The sequence below is a fragment of the Podarcis filfolensis genome (genome assembly GCF_964270895.1).
Source record: "Podarcis filfolensis genome assembly, chromosome: 6".
Classification (NCBI taxonomy): Eukaryota; Metazoa; Chordata; class Lepidosauria; order Squamata; family Lacertidae; genus Podarcis; species Podarcis filfolensis.
The window spans coordinates 51636698-51657280 of NC_139609.1; the positions used below are offsets into that span (position 1 = coordinate 51636698).

Sequence of the window (20583 nt, forward strand, 5' to 3'; positions counted from 1 at the left end):
TGCATGTCAGTTCTAATAAGCGCTGCCTGAAACAATATTATCCTTGCTGATTAGGAATGCTTGGTCCACAGAGGATTTTCCATGTCAAATAGCAACAGGCTTGTCCTTGGTTCAAACAGAAATCAGATTCAGACCCCCGGCTATCTAACACCAGAAAGCCAATAACAGAAGCCACCTGGCTATGTGTCGCCCAATTATGGCTCCTAAACCCACTTGGGTGCTCCCACTCTTTTGTTCAGTGCCAAAGACCCTGCAAAAACAACTATGAAGATATTTTCCACATACGTTTCAATCCCAGTGTCCTTTCCAGGTTTCCTGCAAGCACCTCATACAAGCACAGAAGTGGAATGGTGAAGGAGAAGGCTCGTTGGGGTAATTTAATTGGACTTCCTGCCTGACAAAGGCCACAGCTGTCTCATCAGTAACGAATAAGCTGCTTGTGACTGTGCTAAACCCCTGGTCCTCAGGGCAGACAAACACACCTCCTTTTACCCTTGACTGCTATATTAACAGATAATTGCAACTCATCTATGGGGAGCTAGAAGCCTGCATTTAAATGACACTAAGCAGCAATTTTCTACAAGTTGGCAAAAACCTATCAAGGAACATATGCAGCAGCCCAGTTCCACAAAATGTCAGACCACAAAACCACCACTGTGTATGCTGGCCTACCAGGGCCTTGATAAACTTTCTAGGTTCCCCCTTCTTCCCTGCTTTCATTGCCTGTCTGGGACTGCAAAAGCAGAGGTGTTTTATGCACCCAATAGGCCACAATATAATGCTGGAGGTCTGTGGTGGACTTTGGGGGTGGGAATTGTGAGTTGTGCAGAGGTGCTCTAACAAAATGCAACCGGCTGCTTCCTTTGTTGTCCTCCCTAACTGTTGAAATGTAAGCTTCTGGGGGAGCAGGGAATTTTCATTTTTGCTATGTTAATAGACTGCCCCATATAAAAACAAGATATAATGAAACTAAGGACTTTGTCCAAAGTAGCACTAAGAAAGACTCCCCTCAGAACAAGGATTTTTGCTTATGCAATAGAACTTTGCCCTCTCTACTGCCTCCATAGGTCTCCTAAATCTGTTTTGGGGTTCCCCAAACCCTCCGGTGCAGATCTATGGAGGGGGCAGGGGGAAGAGGAGAGAAGTTCCATTGCACAAGGGAAAATCTTTGTACTGATGGAACACCTTAGTTGAATCCCACTGAAAGTTGGATACCTCCCAGCCCCGCAACTTGCTCAAAAGCTATTTTTCAGCTCACAGGTATGGCAGGTAGGAAGGCAGCTAATAGAAATGAGGGTGTGTAAAAGTGCATAGGAGTTTGTTTATGCATGTTCAGCATTTAAAAACCCAGGGCACTGGACAGGAGCTTCAAGTTGCACTGATTTTTGTTTAAGTTCCAAGGTCAAGGGGATTTTCACTGAGCGGCACCCTTTTCTTTCCATGTTTCTGAGTTATGTCCAAATGGCAAAAAGTTCTGGCTAACCAGCTACCAAATGTTTCAATCCACAGGGTTGTCCACAGCATTGTTCATTAGGGCATCAGTTCTGTGCTACTGCACCCAGATGAAAGTGCAAGCAGCATGATCTAAATGCCTCAACTGGGCACCTACAGAAGCATCTACATACCAAGAGCTGGAAGTCTGTACCGCCCCCACTGGTCACAGAGGAGACCCACAGTGTACAAGAGCAATGAGGGTGATGAGATGTGAAGCAGAATAAGGCTCCTGTATATAGATTATTTGGGTTTTATGCAGCCCTCGATGTTAAGCCATTCCTTTTGGATGAGCAAAAGATGGAAATGTAGAAACTAATAAAAAAGAAGACAAATTTCAGCAAGGGTAAAAAAACATTTGCTGATTCAACTCAGTAGTGCTTTAAAAAACCTATTGAAAATATCCCAAATGGTGGTGTCATAACAAAACAGAAAAAATAACAAAGCTGACAGTTGATTATTTAAAGATGATTGAGCAAACTACACCTCCTACAATTATTTTAAAATTAAATTAATCAAGGATGCTATTTCAGTTCCCACATCTGATCAGATTGGACTCTTGTGCACACCTGTGGGGACCGTTTTTGCCCAATGGGTGAGAAAGCCCTGAGTGTACCTTGATAGCATTTCAGCAAGTGCAACTTGACCTGCAGGGCTGAGAATAGTTGTGTCTGCTAAAATTCCCTCTTCTACATAACTGTTAAGGTTCTAAATGCCACACCCTCCTTTGGATTTGATCACCTGTAGTGCACCCAATCCCTCAAATGCATGCTTGTGTGACTGCTGACTTGCAAAATTGGCCTTATTCCACATCGGGGTGCTATGCAGCTGAGCCGATTACAAATAATGATATTCTTCTCAGATACAGCAGAGTGATGACAAGAAGCATGTATCATTTCTCTGATCAGCTGAATCCTATTTCTCTCCAATGAACAGAGTGTGCGGTATTAAGCATATTTACTGCATGACTCACAAAGTGTTGAGAATGGCAAGCTTAATAGGTAAATGAATACACTTAATTTTTAAAAATTGCACAAGTGCCAAGTATGCCCCTATGGAACAAGTGCCTGACAAACCTGCCGGATGTAAGCAGCGGATTATTCACTGGCGTAGTGCAGAGTTCATTCAGAGCTACCAAAGCACAGGAATTACAAGCTGATGGAAGTCTCTGCATTTTATCTTTCACCTTCCTCAAGTTTCAGAAACAGGAAGCTCAGCCACATCCGAGAATGATTTCCATTTGATGTTAAAGGGATGTGTGCAGCTAGAAAGCAGAAGCTGAGGAATCTTCCAGCTCAGGCCGTCTAGAAATCCTTGATCAGTCTGCACCAACATGGTCCCCTCCAAATGCTTTGGACTAAAGCTCCCATAAGCCGCAGCCAACATGTCCATGCTAACTGAGGTTGATGGGAGTTGCAGTCCAAGATAACAGGATAACTCAGTTGGTTAGAGCATGTTGCTGACAATGCCAAGGTTGCAGGTTCAGTCCCTGACTGCTGCGTATTCCTGCATTGCAAGGGCTTGGACTATATGATCCTTCCAGCTCTGGGATTGTATGAGATAGCTAAGAGGCATCACGAGGGCAGCAGGTTTGACTACCATTGCAAGGCAGCAAAAGCAGAGGCATCCCTTGTGCCACCTTCTCACCTGTCTGCCCTGGGGCAGTCTTAAGTATCCTGCAGGTTGATTGTGTCTATACTGTACCTTGCAATGGTAATAAGTATCAGCAGTAAAATATTTGTGTGTTTGTTTGAGAGTAGGCAGGAGAGGAGGATGGGCAAAGAGACCAGTGGGGGAAGAGGGAGGGTGTAGAAGGAGGGGATGTAGCATGACAGAGCCCAGCCTCTTAGGCATTTCCATTTTACCCAGCATAGATGGGAAGTAATAATCAGAATAAAAGGTTGGCAGCTCAATTTTTGTGCCTAAAGCTGTGTCCAAACAATAGCTCCCCATGGCATAAGTTCAGCTTTCATAAGCTAAACTGTTAGCGTGGGAAGCAAATGGAGCAGGTGTTTTGAAAAGACAGCTATCCTTTTTTAAAAAATAGGCTCACTTCAAATTGTATGCCTTATGCTGGCATACACCAGCCACTGTCATTGTTACATCTCCACAAGCCTTTGGACCCAGGGGTGGGGGGTTTGTGGTCCTCTAGATGCCCTGGACTCCAACTCCCATCACCCATCAGCCTGGCCAACAATCAGGGATGATGGGAGTTGCAGTTCAGCAACATCTGGAGGGACACAGGTTTCCCAGTCCTGCTTCAGCCTGTGCTTGCAGTTGTGCTGTTTCCATGGTGTGACCTAGTTTTGAAATGGATGCCATCAAACTAACAAAACTAACAAAATGAATTTCAATAGGGACAAATGTCAGGTTCTGCACATAGGCAGGAAGAACCAGCTGCACAAATACAAGATGAGGGACACCTTGCCAGTAGTACATGTGAAAGGGATCCAGGGGCCTTGGAAGACTACAAACTTAACACAATTCAACAATGTGATGCAGCAGCAGCAGCAGCAAAAAAAAGAAAAAGAAAAGAAAAGTGAATGCTATTCTAGGATGTGTCCCAGTCAAAGGAAGTAATAGACCACACCTGGAATACTGTGTCCTGTTCTGGGCACTGCCCTTTAAGGAGGACATTGACAAGCTGGAATGTGTGCAGAGGAGGGCAACCAAGATGATAACGGGTCTGGAAACCAAGCCTTATGAGGAATGGTTGAGGGACCCATGGATTCAAGTTACAAGACAGGAGAGTCCAACTAAACATCAAGAAGAACTTTCCGATAGTAAGAGCTGTTCCACAGTGGAACAGACTCCCACGAGAGGTGGTGGACTCTCCTTCCTTGGAGGTTTTTAAGCAGAGGTTGGATGGCCATCTGTCATGGATGCTTTAGCTGAGATTCCTGCATTGCAGGGGGTAGGACTAGATGACCCTTGGGTCCCTTCCAATTCTATGATTCCATGACTCCAATTCACAACCAACCTGCATCGACCTGGAAATGCCAGAACCAAAAAAGCAGTATGGTGTTGGAATACAATTGTACTGTACCAGACTGCACTTATTTGCATTTTCTCTCTTGATATCTGTGTCAAGAAGGAGCAAGTGAAACTCCTGTCCAGACATAGACAACTGATATCAAAAAAGCACATGATCCAGAGCTACTTCTGAAACAAATATAAGAAAATTTGCCAAGCAATAGTTGGTTGTGAGAAGGTGTTTTTGTTGTTGCTTTGTTTGCTCTGCTAATTGCTATGAGTGCAGCTTAACTAGACAGGCAGCTTTCCCAGTAATGCACCCAGACGCTGGTTGAAGTCACCCTAAGTGGTTAAAAATGGGTTTTGTTTGTTGCCAGGGAACTGCGTGAAGGCATTTCACAAAGAGATCTGGGCCACCAGGAAGGGAGCTGAGATCATTCTTTGGTATCACAATACTTCATAGGTTTGGCGTGCAGGCACTCATCGCACAGAAGCACACAGATTTATGGGCATACGTTAATGCTGGAGAAAGAGACATGAAATGAGTTGCATTGCCTCATGATCAATTACTCACTTCCACATCCATGTATGTGCACTTAGACATACACCATCGAGCTCAGCTGAGGACTGCCAGAATCAATAGCAGCCCACAGTCTTCTGCTGTTGTAAGAAGCAGCACCCAATATAACTCCTGCTTCTGCAGAACTATTTACAAGCACAGGAGACCCATCATGGACTGAATCCAAGACCCTCAGTATGCTTTTAAATGATCCTTTCTTGCAACAGAGACCCACTACATTCACAGAAACAAAGGTGTGATTTACATTGTATATCAAATGTAAATATCTCATATGTGGTTTGCTCATCTGCATTTTAAATATAGTTAAAATATAATATATAATTAATATACAACTTTTTCTCTCTCTCTTTCTCTCTCTCTCTCTCTATATATATATAGAGAGAGAGAATTAATATATAAAATCCACAAATCCCATAGTTAGGGCCTTTCCAGATGATGAGCAGCGGCAACTAGACTGTTATAAGCTAGCAATAGAAACATGATCTAAATAGCCTGCTCAAAATACCCTTCTTAGTCCCCATCTGGTTACCAGTCCCAAATGAAAGTATCGTTGCAACCTTGTTGATGCTCACCTCACCATCCTATGAAAGCATGGGAACTCCTCTGCTACTTCTTTGCAGGTAGGTGGCACCAGTACCAGCTTCTCATGACCCCAGTTGAGCACTGGAGAATGCAGCTAGATGTTTCCTGAGACAGACACCTATCCTTTCCTCTTGGGACAAGTCCAAGTGTTCACTGTGGGATGCTACCTCTGAAGGCTACACACCCCATGCTAGTCCCTGTCAACTTCATAGGTCAGACAGGAACAGGACAGGCTGACCTGCTGATTTGGAGACAGGGATGAGCAGATACTGAAACAGTATCTGGTGATCCCACTCCAGATTTGTGAAGGGTTTGCTCCTTAGCCTTTTCTTAAAGATGATCTGCAAGGCAGTGGAGGTTTAGGGTCAGAGCTTTCCTTCTCCTAGATCAGCCTTTCTCAACCTGTGGGTTGAGCTCAGTGATGATGGGAGTTGTAGTCCAACAACATTTGGGGACCCACAGGTTGAGAACCACTGTCCAAGATGAACAACCTTCCAAGGTGGACAAGTCCCATCTTGCCTCTACATCACATGCAAATACAGCTTCCCTGACCATTGGACCCACTATTGGTCTTGTCTGCTCCATCTGCTGGAGCCTTTCTTCGCATGCAGAGGAAGTCCCTAACTTACCAAGGGTTTGAGACCCATTGGCTACCAACACCTGGCTTAGCTGGCTGGTCGAAGCCATTCCCCAGGGTATGACTGCTGCTGTGTGTTGACAAGGCTTCAAATCTAAGCGGCTGGGGAAGGGAGGGGAAAGTTGCGGGGGGACCCAGTGGTTGTTGGACTTGGCCAATGATCAGGGAAGATGGGAGCTGCAGTCTAGCAACAAGAACAGGGCCACAGGCTCCCTGTCCTTGAGCTATGGCTTGCTTTTCAGTTCTCAACAAAGAGGCAAAGAGCCAGCAGAACTGCTCATACTAATGACTCAGCCTTATTTAATTATGTTTTCTCAACTGTGTCTGTCTTAAAAGTACTGCCAATAGCTGCTGACTGCTGGTGTTATTGAAATCAATAAACTTACCCAGGCTAGTTACTGTGAACTGCTTCTCTTTTTTTAAAATCTACCCACTGTTCTCCTCCTATGCTTGCTAGTGTAAATCAGAGCTCAAATGCTCTGAACTCATAGGATATTAACAAGGACAAGAGTTGTAAATCAGAGAAAAATATGCCTTTATTGCTAGGATGGGATATTAAAAAGCCATTTGGAATAAAGGCTGGCAGGCATAAATAGAGCAGAGTGAAGGAAGTTAACTAAACAGGTAGATGGGCTTAATAGATAAAGTGGAAGGGAATCAGATAAATGCATTTAACCTGAGTCTCTATGCAAAGGCAAATCTGAAAGAAAGATGTAAGGGACAGATGCAAGAAACTGCCCTTCGGATGGCTTGGGGGTTAGATAACTCCAGACCCTCCAGCATTTCTCCTATGAAAATAGGGACATTCTAAGGAGAAGCAAGATATTCTGGGATCAGATCAGAAACCGGGGTGGCTTCTGTAAATCCTGGACTGTCCCTGGAAAATGGAGACGCTTGGTGGATCTGGAAATGTTGTGATTAATGTAACAATTCTAAGGATCCCACCCGCCCCCCCATGTGAAATTTGACACCACAGTTAAGCAGCTACTCACTTTCCAGAACTATTGCCTATATTTGTGTGTATGTATCTCTCTCAATGTCCTCACCCTATTGTCTCATTTCTCCTCCATTTTCACTGTTTCTCTTCTTTCTACCTATGCATCCACGTACTCTGCCCTACAAGCAGACGCCTCATTTTATTTGTTTGTTTTTCATGACATTATACAGCTCCAACGGTTTCTATATTCCCTCAGAGATGGAGGCTGCATGCAACCTGATATTTTTTCACACTTCAATGCAAATGTAAGAGTACATAGGCGTTATTTGGGCCTCTTCCGCATGTAAAATAGCTATTAACCAAAATAACAGCCTACGGTCAAAGAGGAGGAAGCACACAGAGGCAAGCATTGCACAAAGAGTAGTTAAAGCGACATCAAGGAAGAACAAGGGGCAACAAACCATGAGGAAAGAAACTGTGAAGGACCATCTCTAGAGGGGCTCTGGTGTAGACATATGGTGGGGCAGATGGATGAAGAAATGAAGAAGAGTAAAATCAAATACAGCCATGCTCAAAGTCTGATGAAAATTGAAAGAAAGGAGGTGGTGGGGTGGAAGGTTATGAAACCCAACCTGAACACCTTGACAAATCTGCTCCAAAGACATGAGTTACATAGCCTAAATGGTTGGAGATGGAACAGAAGCACAAACCAGGTGTGGCTTTGGTTAAAGATAGTTCTGATGAGCTACATGAACGCAAGAGGAGAGTATTGCTTCTTGTGGGCAAAGGGAGCCACAGCCCGAGTGTTCATATGCCTTGAAATCTCTTGTTGCCATGAAGGGCAAGGCAGCTACAGCTTCTCTCATGCATTACCTCCCTGATCTTGCCCTCCATCCTCTTCCCAACCATACCTGGAGTCTTGCTTGCCACAGCAGGTGTCAGAGGAGGGTTGTTGACAGGACCAAGAAGGTAGAGGGAAGGAGATGTCACGGCTGCCCTGGTCACATCCATGCCATTTTCGAAGCACTCTTAGGACATTTTAACAGATGTGCCTCCCCCCCAAGACATCCTGGGAACTGCAGTTCATGAAGGGTGCTGAGAGGAGACCCCTCACAAAGCTACAATTCCCAGCACACTTAGCAAATTACAATTCCCAGGGTGCTTTTGGAGGTACGCTGTGACTGCTAAAGTGGTTAAATACATGGGGTGTATGCGACCTTTGTTTACTGCTTCACTGGGAGACTTATATAAATGTCCTCTAGGTCCCAACCTGGCAACTCTATCACAGGCAGGAAAAGAGCATGAAGGGCTGTGGGCTTTAAAAAGCAGTATTTTCTTCCCTTTTCAACTGTGACAAAGACTGCAAAGCAGCCCAGCTGGGATTCCTGCCTCATGTTTCTTTCGTCCACAACCTCCCCTCCATCCACCGGCGCTTGCCTCTAGGTCTCCTTCATACCTTTCCGGATGCCACCATCAGCAGTGGAAGAGAAATCTCCAGCACTCAGAAGAAAGCAGGTAGCTGCTTTCTTGTTTTTGTCCCTGGTACTGGAGCGCCTCATGGGCTGGTTCTCCTCGTGAGGCGGCGAAAGAGGCTGCTCCTCATCTGACAGCACCACGTTGGCATCGCCGTTCTGCTTGGTATCTTGGAAAGGAGAAAGAATAGGCAAAGAAGTAAGTGTTTCGGGGGGAGGAGACTGAATCTGTACCTGCTTGGCAAAGAAGCAAAAAACACAGAAGGTTCTGGAAAACCTTCTGGCAGGCTCAGTGAGAGTTCGCTCCCCACAGTGTGTGAAGCAATGGGCGGGCCGGCCTAGTGGTTAGTGTCGGACTAGGAGCTGGGAGACTAGGGTTCAAATCCCCATTCAGCCATAAAGCTGACTGGGTGACCTTGGGCCAGTCACTGCCTCACAACCTATCTCACAGCGTTGCTGTGGGATTTAACTGAGGGAGAACTATGTACACCACCTCAAGCTCCTTGGAGAAAAATGTGGGATGTAAATGCAATAAATTGGGGTGGGGAGGCTTTTGTCCCTCAGCTCTTTTTTCACTGCCCGCCCTGCAAACTGAGGAGTTCTGTAGAGAAAAAAAGAGGCAGTGAATCTGAAGTAAATCTTCACTTTGCTGGAAAATGTTGGGCATGTGCTACTGAGAGAGCCAACATAGCATAATCAGTGCATCCATGCTTGCAGCAGGGCTTCTCCTTCCTTTTGTCCCCTGCACTTCTCTCCCAGGTTCCCACAAAATCTGCTCAAGGTGGGGGGCTCTGGTGCAGATTTGGGGATATGTGCAAGGGTCTGTAGGGGTAGAAGAGAAGCCACAAGTCCCATTACAAAAGCAGGTTTTTGTTGTGCAAGAAGGTAGACATAAGGTGAGACTGCTAGATCAGGCCAGTGGCCCATCCAGCCACAGTGGCTGACAGGATGCCACTGAGAAGATGCAAACTGGACATTAGCGCAACGGCAAAGGTCCTTGGAGAAGATGAGGCATACCTGGCAGCTGCACAGTATGGAGGGGAGTGGGGAAGGGTAATGCTCTCTTGATGCTAAAGCAGCAGCCGTAGTGTGGAGACTACATGGGCAGCACAGGTTAGACCTACCAAGTTGCAACTCAGTCATGTACTTTAAGTCCCTCAGTGCTGTGGGAGACAAGGCAGTCGTTCTTCTCCTGCCATCTCCCTTCAAGTTTATACCATCTGATGGTCCGGCCATGATCCTGGGATGCTTCCAATACAATCTAGGATCAAATTCTTGTCTTTCAGATTTGGGGTTAGTGGTGGTCTGCATTCAGCTCTTTCGCCATTGCAAAACATACCATACCAAATGCTCCCCAATACTGTTATCAAATATCAAATAGAAAATGTAATGCATATGGAAGATTTGACTCTATAATGCAATGGCTTCCACTAGCACAATGGGGCATCTCCCCCACCACCCTTCTCTGCCCTCACATGCCCCACATCCCCAATTGGTTTGTGGGTTTAGAACCCCCAGAATAGGGCACAAGGAGAGGAGAGGGCAGATGGTTCCATTAGGCAAATATAAATGCTTGCACTGATGGAGCAATCTGCTGAGTGCTACATTAAACTCCTCCCCATAAGTCTGCAGAAAGAGAGAGCGCTTGCAGAAACTGCCTGCCAATATAGCAAATGTTACTGCTATGGCAATGGCTCTATGGTTTCTACAGAAACTGGAGTCTCCTGCAAGCAGCTTACTGTATCAGGTGCTTGATAATCCTTGTATGAGATGCGTCTGACTACATTCCATCCCTACAGTCCTGTTCCAGTTCATAGACTGGTGTGCTACTCATTACCTCATACCAATGCCACAGTCTGAAGAAACCAAGTGAGCTGTTCAACCACCGTGCTCTGATGTTCTTGGATTCCTCCAGAAGGCCAGTTAGTGCCAGTTATGCTAGTTGTGTCATACCTGGTCCAACTTTCTGCCAATAACAGAGCTTGCATATCCGGACAGCTTCCTTCATCTGGGTGGCAAGACTGGCACTTGAGAATGGCTCCAATCAGCCTGCCATTGAGCCTCTTTGACAGGCCAGCCTAAAAGCATTATCCGGCCACTAACAAGGTGGGAAATCTTAAGAAGAAAATTGAAAGGCTGGCCTCCTGCTAGCAGTGATGTGGAGGGTGAGCCAAGGACATCCTCCTGAGACCTGTGTCTGAAAGCCCTTTGTTATTACTAAATCTAGAGAGACTCCATTCAAGGCAGATCCTCAGCGGGTGTAAGATGCTCCAGTTCTACTGTTATCAATGCTCTTCTGAGTTCCATTCATGCCTGTGGACATGTGCATGGGCACATGTCCACCTCAGTTTCTTTAGGACTCATTTACTGGAAGGCTCTTGCATGCAAATTCTTGCCTCTGTTGTGGCAAAGGACAATAAAGCTCTCTCTCTCTCTCTCATTCTCTCAAGCTCTCTCTCTCTCATCCCCTTTAAGTGGTGCTGTACACTTAGGATCGTCACAGAGGTCCCAGAGCACTTCCGACTGCTAGACAGGAGCCTGCAAGAGGAATCCCTTAGAGAGCCACAGCCCTGGGCAGCAACTATGCCTCGCTTAACAACAAGTGCCAGCTGCTGAAAGGGGAAAGCACTGCAACAATCAGAAACAAATCACCTGCCTGTCATCTTCACAAGCTTTCCACACACATGACACATATCAAGGGCTTCTTGGCTGACTCAGGGGTGCTGAAGAGCATCTGTTATCAATACTTGTTGCTGCAGAAAAGGTCAAATGGTTCACGATATTGGAAGTTGATGGGCAAGAGACCATGCATCTTTTTTTGCTTTTACATGGTCAAACTGCGCAAACTGCTTAACCTATTTCAATCCCATGGTTCAAAGCAGTCTTGGGAAGTACCATGAACAGGGGATTGTTATGCCTCCCGCCCCCCACCCCACTGTTTCCCTGTGGAATCTTTCTGCACTATTAACAGCAGCAAATAGCAGCTTTGGGGGACAAATAGCAGCTTTTGGGGGTGATTTTCCATTGGAAAACAGCATAAAGGGAACAGCTTAGCTCTCCCCTCTGACCCTGACCCTGCCATCAGGGCACGATCCAGATCAGGGTCCCCACAGGTTCAAAAAGGAGAACACCCTTGGTGTCATGTCCAAAGGAGAAGCTTGCACAACTCCCCTGAGAGAGGCATGCCAACATTGCCCCTTGCAGTGATCCATGTAAGGTGCTTTTCCCTTGTGTTTCACATGATACTGAGTGGCTTTGGACACTGAGATATGAGAGTAGTCATGCTGAGGATTCACTCTCTTCAGCAGTTCAGGGATCTCTATTGGTGATTTGACACTTGGAAGATTAGCCCTCCTTCATGTGTCCCCTCCAATTGAGAATGGGCCTTTTCTGTGGTGGCTCCCTGTTTGTGGAGTGCTCTCCCAAGGGAGGCTCACCTGTCGCCTTTCATGCATATCTTCTCTCAGGCCTTCAGCTAATTAAATAATCTATGGCCTTTTAAACTATGGGGGCAGGGTTATTGTTTTTGTTTGTTTGTTACGTATTTTTGTTTTTTTATATTGTAAACCACCCTCTGATCCTTAGATGAAGGGCAGTTTAGAAATTTAATTAATTAATAAAATAAATTTATTAAATAAATAGTGCAAGCAGGTCATTGGTGAAAATGTATCATAATGTCTTTGATCATTGATCATAACGCATGTCTGTCCCACACAGCAAACACTTGCTAATTTTGATGCTACATGGAGCCATTAGATATTGAGAACAAAGTCATTCGTTGAATAAAGCTACTTCTCATTTACATCAAAGTAGAGAATTTGGCTCAAGATCTAGCTGGTACAATGAGACCGTGCTGATATGTTGACCAAGTCAGAAGCTTTGGCTAAACATATCCAATTACCCTGATCCATAAACACAAAAGAGAACATTTAATAGAGGGACATGCTGAGAGAATTGTTCAAAGCCAACCTCTGTTTTAACTATGAATTCAGCATCATGATATGAGTGGCCTAATGGAAGAACATACATGACGGAGAATCTACCCGTTTAGTCTCTGCAAGGTGTTTAGCTGCTTCTAGTCTCCTACCACCAATTTTTCTCTCTCTGGCTCTAGTCAGCCCAAGATCTTGCACCTCACCTGATCTTTTCCTCTCCATCACCCCTGCCGTTGCAGCTGCCGGAGGGCTGTTGTAACTCTGAATGCTGTTGCGGGGCGAGTTGCCTTCTGACTTGCAGTACGTTGGTGAGTCAAGCGGCGCTGGGCGAGGTATGTGCTTCTTTTTCTTCTTTGGCAGCTTCTGCTTGGCCATTGCCAATGAATAATACATTCCAAAATTGTTGACAATAACTGGGACAGGCATGGCAATGGTAAGCACCCCTGCCAGTGCACAAAGAGCCCCCACTAGCATGCCCGACCAGGTTTTGGGGTACATGTCGCCATAGCCCAATGTGGTCATGGTCACCACTGCCCACCAGAATCCAATGGGAATATTCTTAAAGTGGGTGTGCTCACTTCCACTCGGATCAGATGGCTTGGCTCCAATCCTTTCAGCATAGTAAATCATGGTGGCAAAGATCAAAACCCCCAGAGCCAGGAAGATGATAAGGAGGAGAAACTCATTGGTACTGGCCCGAAGTGTATGGCCCAGTACCCGAAGCCCCACAAAATGGCGTGTCAACTTGAAGATCCGCAGGATCCGAACAAAACGTACTACCCTCAGGAAGCCCAGCACATCCCGTGCAGCTTTGGATGATAGGCCGCTGAGTCCCACCTCCAAATAGAAGGGCAAGATGGCTACAAAGTCTATGATGTTAAGAAGGTTCTTGATGAAGACCAATTTATCTGGGCAGCAAACAATACGCACTAGGAACTCCAGAGTGAACCACAGGACACAGACTCCCTCAACATAGGTGAGGATGGGTTCCGTCTCCAGCTTTCGCATCACAAAGGTCTCGGTTGTGTTGCCCGTCACCAGCGTTTCAGTCACGTTAACATCTATGATGAAGGCTTCGTGCGTCTCCAGGCAAAAGGTTGTTATGGACGCCAGAATGAAAAAAAGCGAGGCAAAAGCAATTATCTGCAGGAGGACGAAAAAATAAGCTCAGTGACTAAAATGAACAGGCCATGGGAGCAGAAAAACAATATATGTAGAAAACAACATCTCTCTCTTTCTCTGGTGCACTTATTAATTGCTACAAAGAAGATACAGAATGAAGATGTATGCTTGATTTGAACCTAGGAAGAGGCATAGCCATGATCAAATGACAAGCTTGGAATTTTTCTCTACCCACTTGATGTGGCCGTGCTCTCTGAGGAGAGGAGGAGTCTTTTTTGAATGGATCCTTTACTTCATGAATGAATCTTAGTTTTCAGTTCCAGCCACCAACTCAGTGAGATTGATCAGTCAAAGAAGTTGGAGGGAGGAGACTGTGGAAACAATGAGCGTTCATACCTCAAAATGATGAGCTTGCAGGCAGTCTGTCTCCTTTCATTTACCTTCAACACTATGCTAACCTTAAAGGAATAATACTAATAAGTATGTACCAAGATTAGGCAAGGACTGAACATGCCATACTCAACTTCCTCCTTGCTTTATGATGTCCTTTTTGGACCAAATTGTTAGGCAGCATGAAATTTCCATGCCTCTGATGGCAATGAAACTCATCAGCAGTTTTGGTTTCTCCTGTATCCCAAAGGCCAGCCAGTCTCACACGCCACTGATACTAACAATAAACAGGAAGAGCTCAATTACCCAGTTGGGACTACTTGTGTTTGTCTGTGCTCCAGCCTCATTCTTGTTTGTTTCCCCCCCTGCACATTAGTTTGCCAACCAATGCATGGATTAAAACCCACATGAACATAAGAAGGCTATTTCTGTGCTTTGGTTGATGATGACTTGGAGTAAAGGTCTGGTAGCTTCGATGAAGAAGTAAGTTTGATAGTTCATATATCATTTTGATGTGCTATTAATTAAAGCACTGGTTTGCAATTAAATAAATGATTCATACTACCTAGGAGTATAATCCAAAACCCTAAACTGTGAGGCTACATGTACTGCAGAATATATACAGTATCTGCCATTTAGATACAAGGGGATCTGTTGTGAAATTCACAGATTTTAGTTTGGCTTTTCCTGTCCACATGAGAGCAGACTAAGCCAGATGATTTGCTTGAAGGCTAAGGCTAGGATCCTGAGTAAAACTAGTTCAGAGAGCACAGAGGAGTTTTAAGTTTCTTTTCCCCAAACAACACAACTCTCCCTGTCACTTGGCAAACTGCCTTTGAAACTGATAACTTTCCAGAAGCAAGGGCTGGCGGTTATTGGGCAAATCAGTTTTCCTCCATGGTATAGGAATAAATGCCAGATGAGTTGGCCATCTACTCAGTTGGCTTTAAAAGTGGATTAGACAAATCCATGAAAAGGCTATCAATGGCTATTAGTCATGTTGGCTGAGTACTAGCTCCAGTGTCGAGACAATATGCCTCTGAACGCCAGTTGCTGAGAATCCCAAATCAGAAAGTTCTGTTGCACTCCTGTCCTGCTTATTTGACCTTTAATTCAATGTGTTTCACAGAAAGTTATCAATTGAATTTTCTGAGATTATTTGTGTAAATATTTAACGTATTTATTTGCATTAAACTCAGATTTCATTTTAAAGCAGGCTAGTGGTGTGTGTGTGTGTGTGTAGCTGGCATTAAGGCTGCAGCCATACGTACCTGAGAGTAATTTCCACTGAAATGTAATAGAGTGGTCCTATGTATATCTGTCCACAAATATTCCTCATCCTCTCAGCTAAGTGTGTATAGAATTACAGAGTTACTTGAGAGGTTTCAGTGGGACTTGCTACTGAATATACATGCATAAGTTTCTGCTATTCACAAGGTAGCGGAAACTTAGAATAAAAATAAAAGCATATTTAAATTCTAAAGCAATTAAAAAATAACAATAGTTCACCCTGCTTTGACACCCTGCCTCCAAAGCTGATGGCCTTTCCATTCTACATACTAATGAAGAATTCATACTCTTGGCTGAAGCTCCATAGTATGCAAGGTGTTTCAGAAAATGAATAACTGGAACAAATGTGAAATAAGCACAAGCACACATGCACACACACAAGTGTACACTATTTCTCTCAGAATAATTTGATGCTTTATTTAACAAATCAGTGCACCTAACAATTTTACCAAGTTGGTGATGAGCCTTGCAGAGCTTTTCATTTTTACTGCTTGGCCTCGGTTAACATCTAGTCATTGCATTGGATCATTGATTTTAGCTCAAGAGGAGACTCATCAGCCCTGTGATATGAAGGCAAATATTGATTTCATAATACTTCATGGGGTTGTGGAACAATTGCCCCAGTCTCTAAGCACAACCCCATTAAATTAGTCATCTCCACTTAGATACTTGGGGTAAAGTTGACTCCCACCTGTCCTGAATGGTGGATCAACCACTATCCTAAGTGAACTTTATGAAGTAAGCCAAATTAATTCTTTGCAATTGTCTTCACTTATAAGGCACATCCCTGTGCCTAACTTTCACAGGAAGGGAGTCTGAGAAACTGAGGCAAATCGTGATATCAAGAGATGACGTTCAATGTCTTTTTGACAAAATAAAAGCTGACAAATCACTGCATCCAGGTAGCCATCACTTGAGAGTTCTTAAAGAACTCAAATGTGAAACTTCTGACTTTATAACAAAAACACATAACTTGCCCCTAAGATCTGTCTCCACACCTGCGAACTGGAAAGTGACCAATGTAACATCCATTTTTCATATGGTATTCAGATTGGAAACTGGTAGAAAACATTGTTCTACAAAATTACCAACCATACAGAAGAACTACCCTTGCTGAAGTCAAACCAGCATGGCTTCCACAAGAGAAAGTCCTGCCTTAATAACCTATCAGAGTTCTTCAATAATGTCAACAGGCATAGAGATAGACTCTCAGAAAGCTTTTGACAAAGTACCTCATCTCACCACAGAATCCTGAGCTTAGCAGTCGTGGAATAAGAGAGAGGATCAGTAACTGGTTAAGAAACATGAAGCAGAGAGTATGGATAAACAGACCCTTCTTTTAATGGAGGGATGGAGAAAGCTGAGGCTCCCAAGCATCACCATTGGAACCTGTGCTTTTAAACTTGTCCATAGATGACCTAGAGTTCAGGAGCAGTGAGGAAACCTGCTGACAATACCAAATTGTTTAGGGTGGTTAAAACAAAGCAAACAGAGATTGTGAAGAGCTCCAGTAGGATTTCTCCAAACTGGGTGAATGAGTAGTAAAATTGGAAATACAATTCAGTGTAAGCAAGTGTAAAGTGATGCACATTACAGGAGTGGGGAAACACCTTAATTTCACATATACAGTGTGCTTTTTCCTGTTTTTTAGATCATGCACTTTCTTGATTACACATAGAGTCATTGAAGCCTCTTCCTGTGGCTTGTATATGCATTGCTGGCATGCTCGTTTCCTCTTTTGGTGGTTTTATGCACTCAGGTGGAATCTACACACATATAAAAAAAACGCTGTGAAAATGCTTTTTATAAAAAAAGGTTGAAAAATATATTGAATTTGCCATAGCTCACCATCACAATCTAGTGTCACATTTGTATATTGCACTATACAAAGCATTTAAAACATTTTATTTACCGCTGTATAGCTGAGTCCTCAGTGTAGTTTCTAGGGCTGCCCCCATCTACTTGAACAGCAACAGTAGCTAACATGATTGCCACTCTTACTAAGCACGTTGTTACCTTTTCTGTTACATTTCTCTGTGCAGAGAAAAGAAGAAGAGGAAGAGGAAGAAAAACCACCACCACCACATTGTTGCAATTGTCTCCCTTTGGCCTGGGGTATATTCCAGGTGTGGAAGTGTCATTTTGGTGGAGGCAGGCCTTTTCAGGTATTATTCCTCCTCCTCCTGTTTCTATGCAATATGCAATGCAACAAAAGCAGTCTAGCAGCTTTATTTATTATCTCATTCCCACCCTTCTGTTACTCCAAGGAACCTAAGGGACATACACCCACACACCCCAATGTTTCTCCTCACAACAAGTCTGCAATACAGTTTAGGCTGACAGAGCACGACTAGATCAAGGCTGCCTAGTGAACTTCATGGCTGAGCAGGGAACTGACCCTAGATCTCCCCTTGTCTGTGCCTAGTCTGACACAATTACCACAATATCACCCTGGCCAACACTGTCAGATCCTAGTATCTCTGCTACTGCTGAAACATTTGCCTTCTAGTGGCAGGCAAAGTGTGAGCAAAGAACCTCTGTATGAATTCCTGCTGAGCTATGCCCACTACACAGCTCTGCCTTTACTGTTCTTCACAGTCCGCAAGTGAGTCAGGATGCAAAATTATGTCTGGCTGTGAGAAGCAGAAATTAAGGTGGGAGATCTGCTTTCATTTGGGGCTTTTAAACTCTGCTCTCTCCTGCTGAGCAGACTGCTGCAATGTTTCATGTCCATGATTACAGCTGTTTGTGTGAGTCTCTAGCATGCCATGCCTTTGTTCATCACGGTAGGGGGACAGGGCTCCTTCCCAGCACGAAGCACCAATTCCTACTGTTACTCCAAAGTCAGCTGCTTCCTGCAGCCAAAGCCGCTTTCTCTGCATTTTGTATGGAGGAATCAATTTCTGTTGTGCTGAGGGACTTCCTAACTAGAGTTAGTGTAATTCCAGAAGAAGTATGAACTCTGTCGTTGCCCTGTGCCTCATTGCTCACTTTGTGTTCTGCTAAATATCTTCCATAGGTGTGTGGAAAAAACAGCTCTCAAAACCCAACCTTCAGAGGTCAATGCCACAGCAGGGACTCTTAGCTCCAGCCAAAGCACCAATAAAACTGTCACTTTTGATAATGATGCCACAGGCTCCTCCCCTTCACAGCACAACCTTATAGACCAAGATGTCTTATGATGTTGGTTTGTGGCAGAAGGGAGAAATTGGGGGCAGGCTAAGAGTAATGGGGTCCAGCCAGAAATGGGGCCTGTCTGGGCTGATCCCAATGCCATCTGCGTGAAAAACCCAGACATTCTTGCTTGCCAGGGAAGCATGAATAATATTGATTACAATGAACAACTTGGCCACAAAGGACTGTCCTTTGCTCCCCACATTTTCATACAACTACATGCAAAGGGCAACATCTTTTGAGCAGGAACACTGAAGGAGTGAGACTGAGTAACATCACTTTTGTACCTTTCCCCCTATGTTTTCTTAGTCAAGAAAAATACAAAATTATTATTATTAAAAACATTTTCTGGCCTGAGAAAGCAAATCAAAATGTCATGTACCCAATGAAGAACAAGGGTTAATAAGGCCAGTTAAGGCCAGCTAGAATTTATTCCAGTGATGAAAAAGATGGAATCTATGGCAGTCTTTGGAAAGTCAAGCCTTAGTGGACAACAAAGATCAGAGATCTTGTTTCTGTGGCAAATAATGCATCAACACTTGTTTCTTTCAGAGCAGGATTCCATTAAGGGGAGGGGGGGTTATTTCTACACCACCTAAATGAAGCGCAAGGGCACTTTCTAAGACAAACCATTCATATTTCATGAACCATTTAAAACACCCTTCTCAACACTAGTATGTAACATTAGCAGTACTGGATACTTAGCTGGTACAAATTGAGATACCGGTAATCGAGAGCTTGAAATGAGTTGAACAGCACCTGTTTATACCATATGAGGATCCTTATCACAGTTGGAAGGAAGTTTGGAGATGGAGGTAAATGAAGTTTCCTGGGTCAACTGCTCTCAGCTTCCCCAGAGTACAGCAGAGTCTGCCAGGTCATGCCATCTAGCTAATGCCCACCAAATCTTAATACATATCCTCTCCCTTTTAATTTAGATGCTTTTCGAAGCCATTCTTCTATGGCCCTGTGCCTTGGTCCCTGGGGGAGGACAGTCACATTTCCTGCCAGGTTCTCCATCTGCCATTGACAGTGAGAGCCCCTTAAGCTTTGCTTTCTCCAAGAAACTGAAACCTTCGCAAAAACAAAACAAAACAGGTACTGAGATTTTTTCGTGCAATGACCTGGGCTGATCATATTCTTAAATGGTTTGCAGGGAGAAGGTAGGGACAGATGTACTCATCACTACATTGGGGCAGATTTTTTCATTTCTAGCTCTGTTAATCATATCACCAGGCATCACCGAGGTCAACGGCTGGGGAAAGCATTTTCCAGGAGAAGACGAGAGACAGGCGAAGGCAGTGTGGGAAAATCCCTGGAGGCTGTTTTCAGCAAGTCTATTTTGGACCCTCTCATAAATTGAGAGCAGCTTTGGAAATCTAAGACCTTTGAGACTACAGAAGGGGCCGGTAATGCCGTCTTTGGAATGTCTGGTTTCGGGATTTGGCTGTTTGGCTGGAAGAAAACATGTTGGATGTATGTGCATACACCTCTGCTATACCGGCAATGGAGGATAATGTTTCATGCAGCTGATGAAGTGGACCCCAGTCCATGAACGTTTATGCCCACCAAAACCTGTTAGTCTTTAAGGTGCCAAAAGAGTATTTGCTGCTTATGATGGTTCTAGAGAGTCCAACCCCCCACCAACGCACACATTTTAATGTGAACTCTGCCAGGATCTAGGCTGAGCTCAGAGTGTTCCCTTGCATTTTTTACACCTCTAAATGCCAGCAATGCTTCTGCATGTGAGACAGAGAGAGCTAAGAGTATATGTGCCAGCATTTACGTGATAGGTGTGACTAAGGAAACAGAGATATGAACCACTACTTCTTGAGTATAAAAGCAAGAGCGTATGGCTGGATGTGAATAATGCATTTGATTTATGCGTACATTAAAAAGCAGAAGCATGTGGAGATTGCCTCTATTAATTTGTGTGGGTTTGAATGGGAATGAAGTGGGTGTGTCTCCATCAGTAGGCATGAAAAAGTATCTCTCAAAGC

General features: G+C 44.4%; 1 protein-coding gene across 11 annotated transcripts in view; it reads right to left on the reverse strand.

Moving 5' to 3' along the window:
• The window catches only part of KCNC4 (potassium voltage-gated channel subfamily C member 4), a 62013-nt gene that overhangs the window by 37707 nt on the left and 3723 nt on the right, over positions 1-20583 (reverse strand). For all 11 annotated transcript variants that reach the window (XM_083617811.1, XM_083617808.1, XM_083617813.1 and 8 more), the window contains exons 2-3: positions 12811-13750; positions 8657-8842 (exon numbers count right to left, since the gene is read on the reverse strand). In XM_083617811.1, coding sequence (XP_083473937.1) covers positions 8657-8842; positions 12811-13750 — 1126 coding nt within the window. The remainder of the gene's footprint in view (positions 1-8656; positions 8843-12810; positions 13751-20583) is intronic.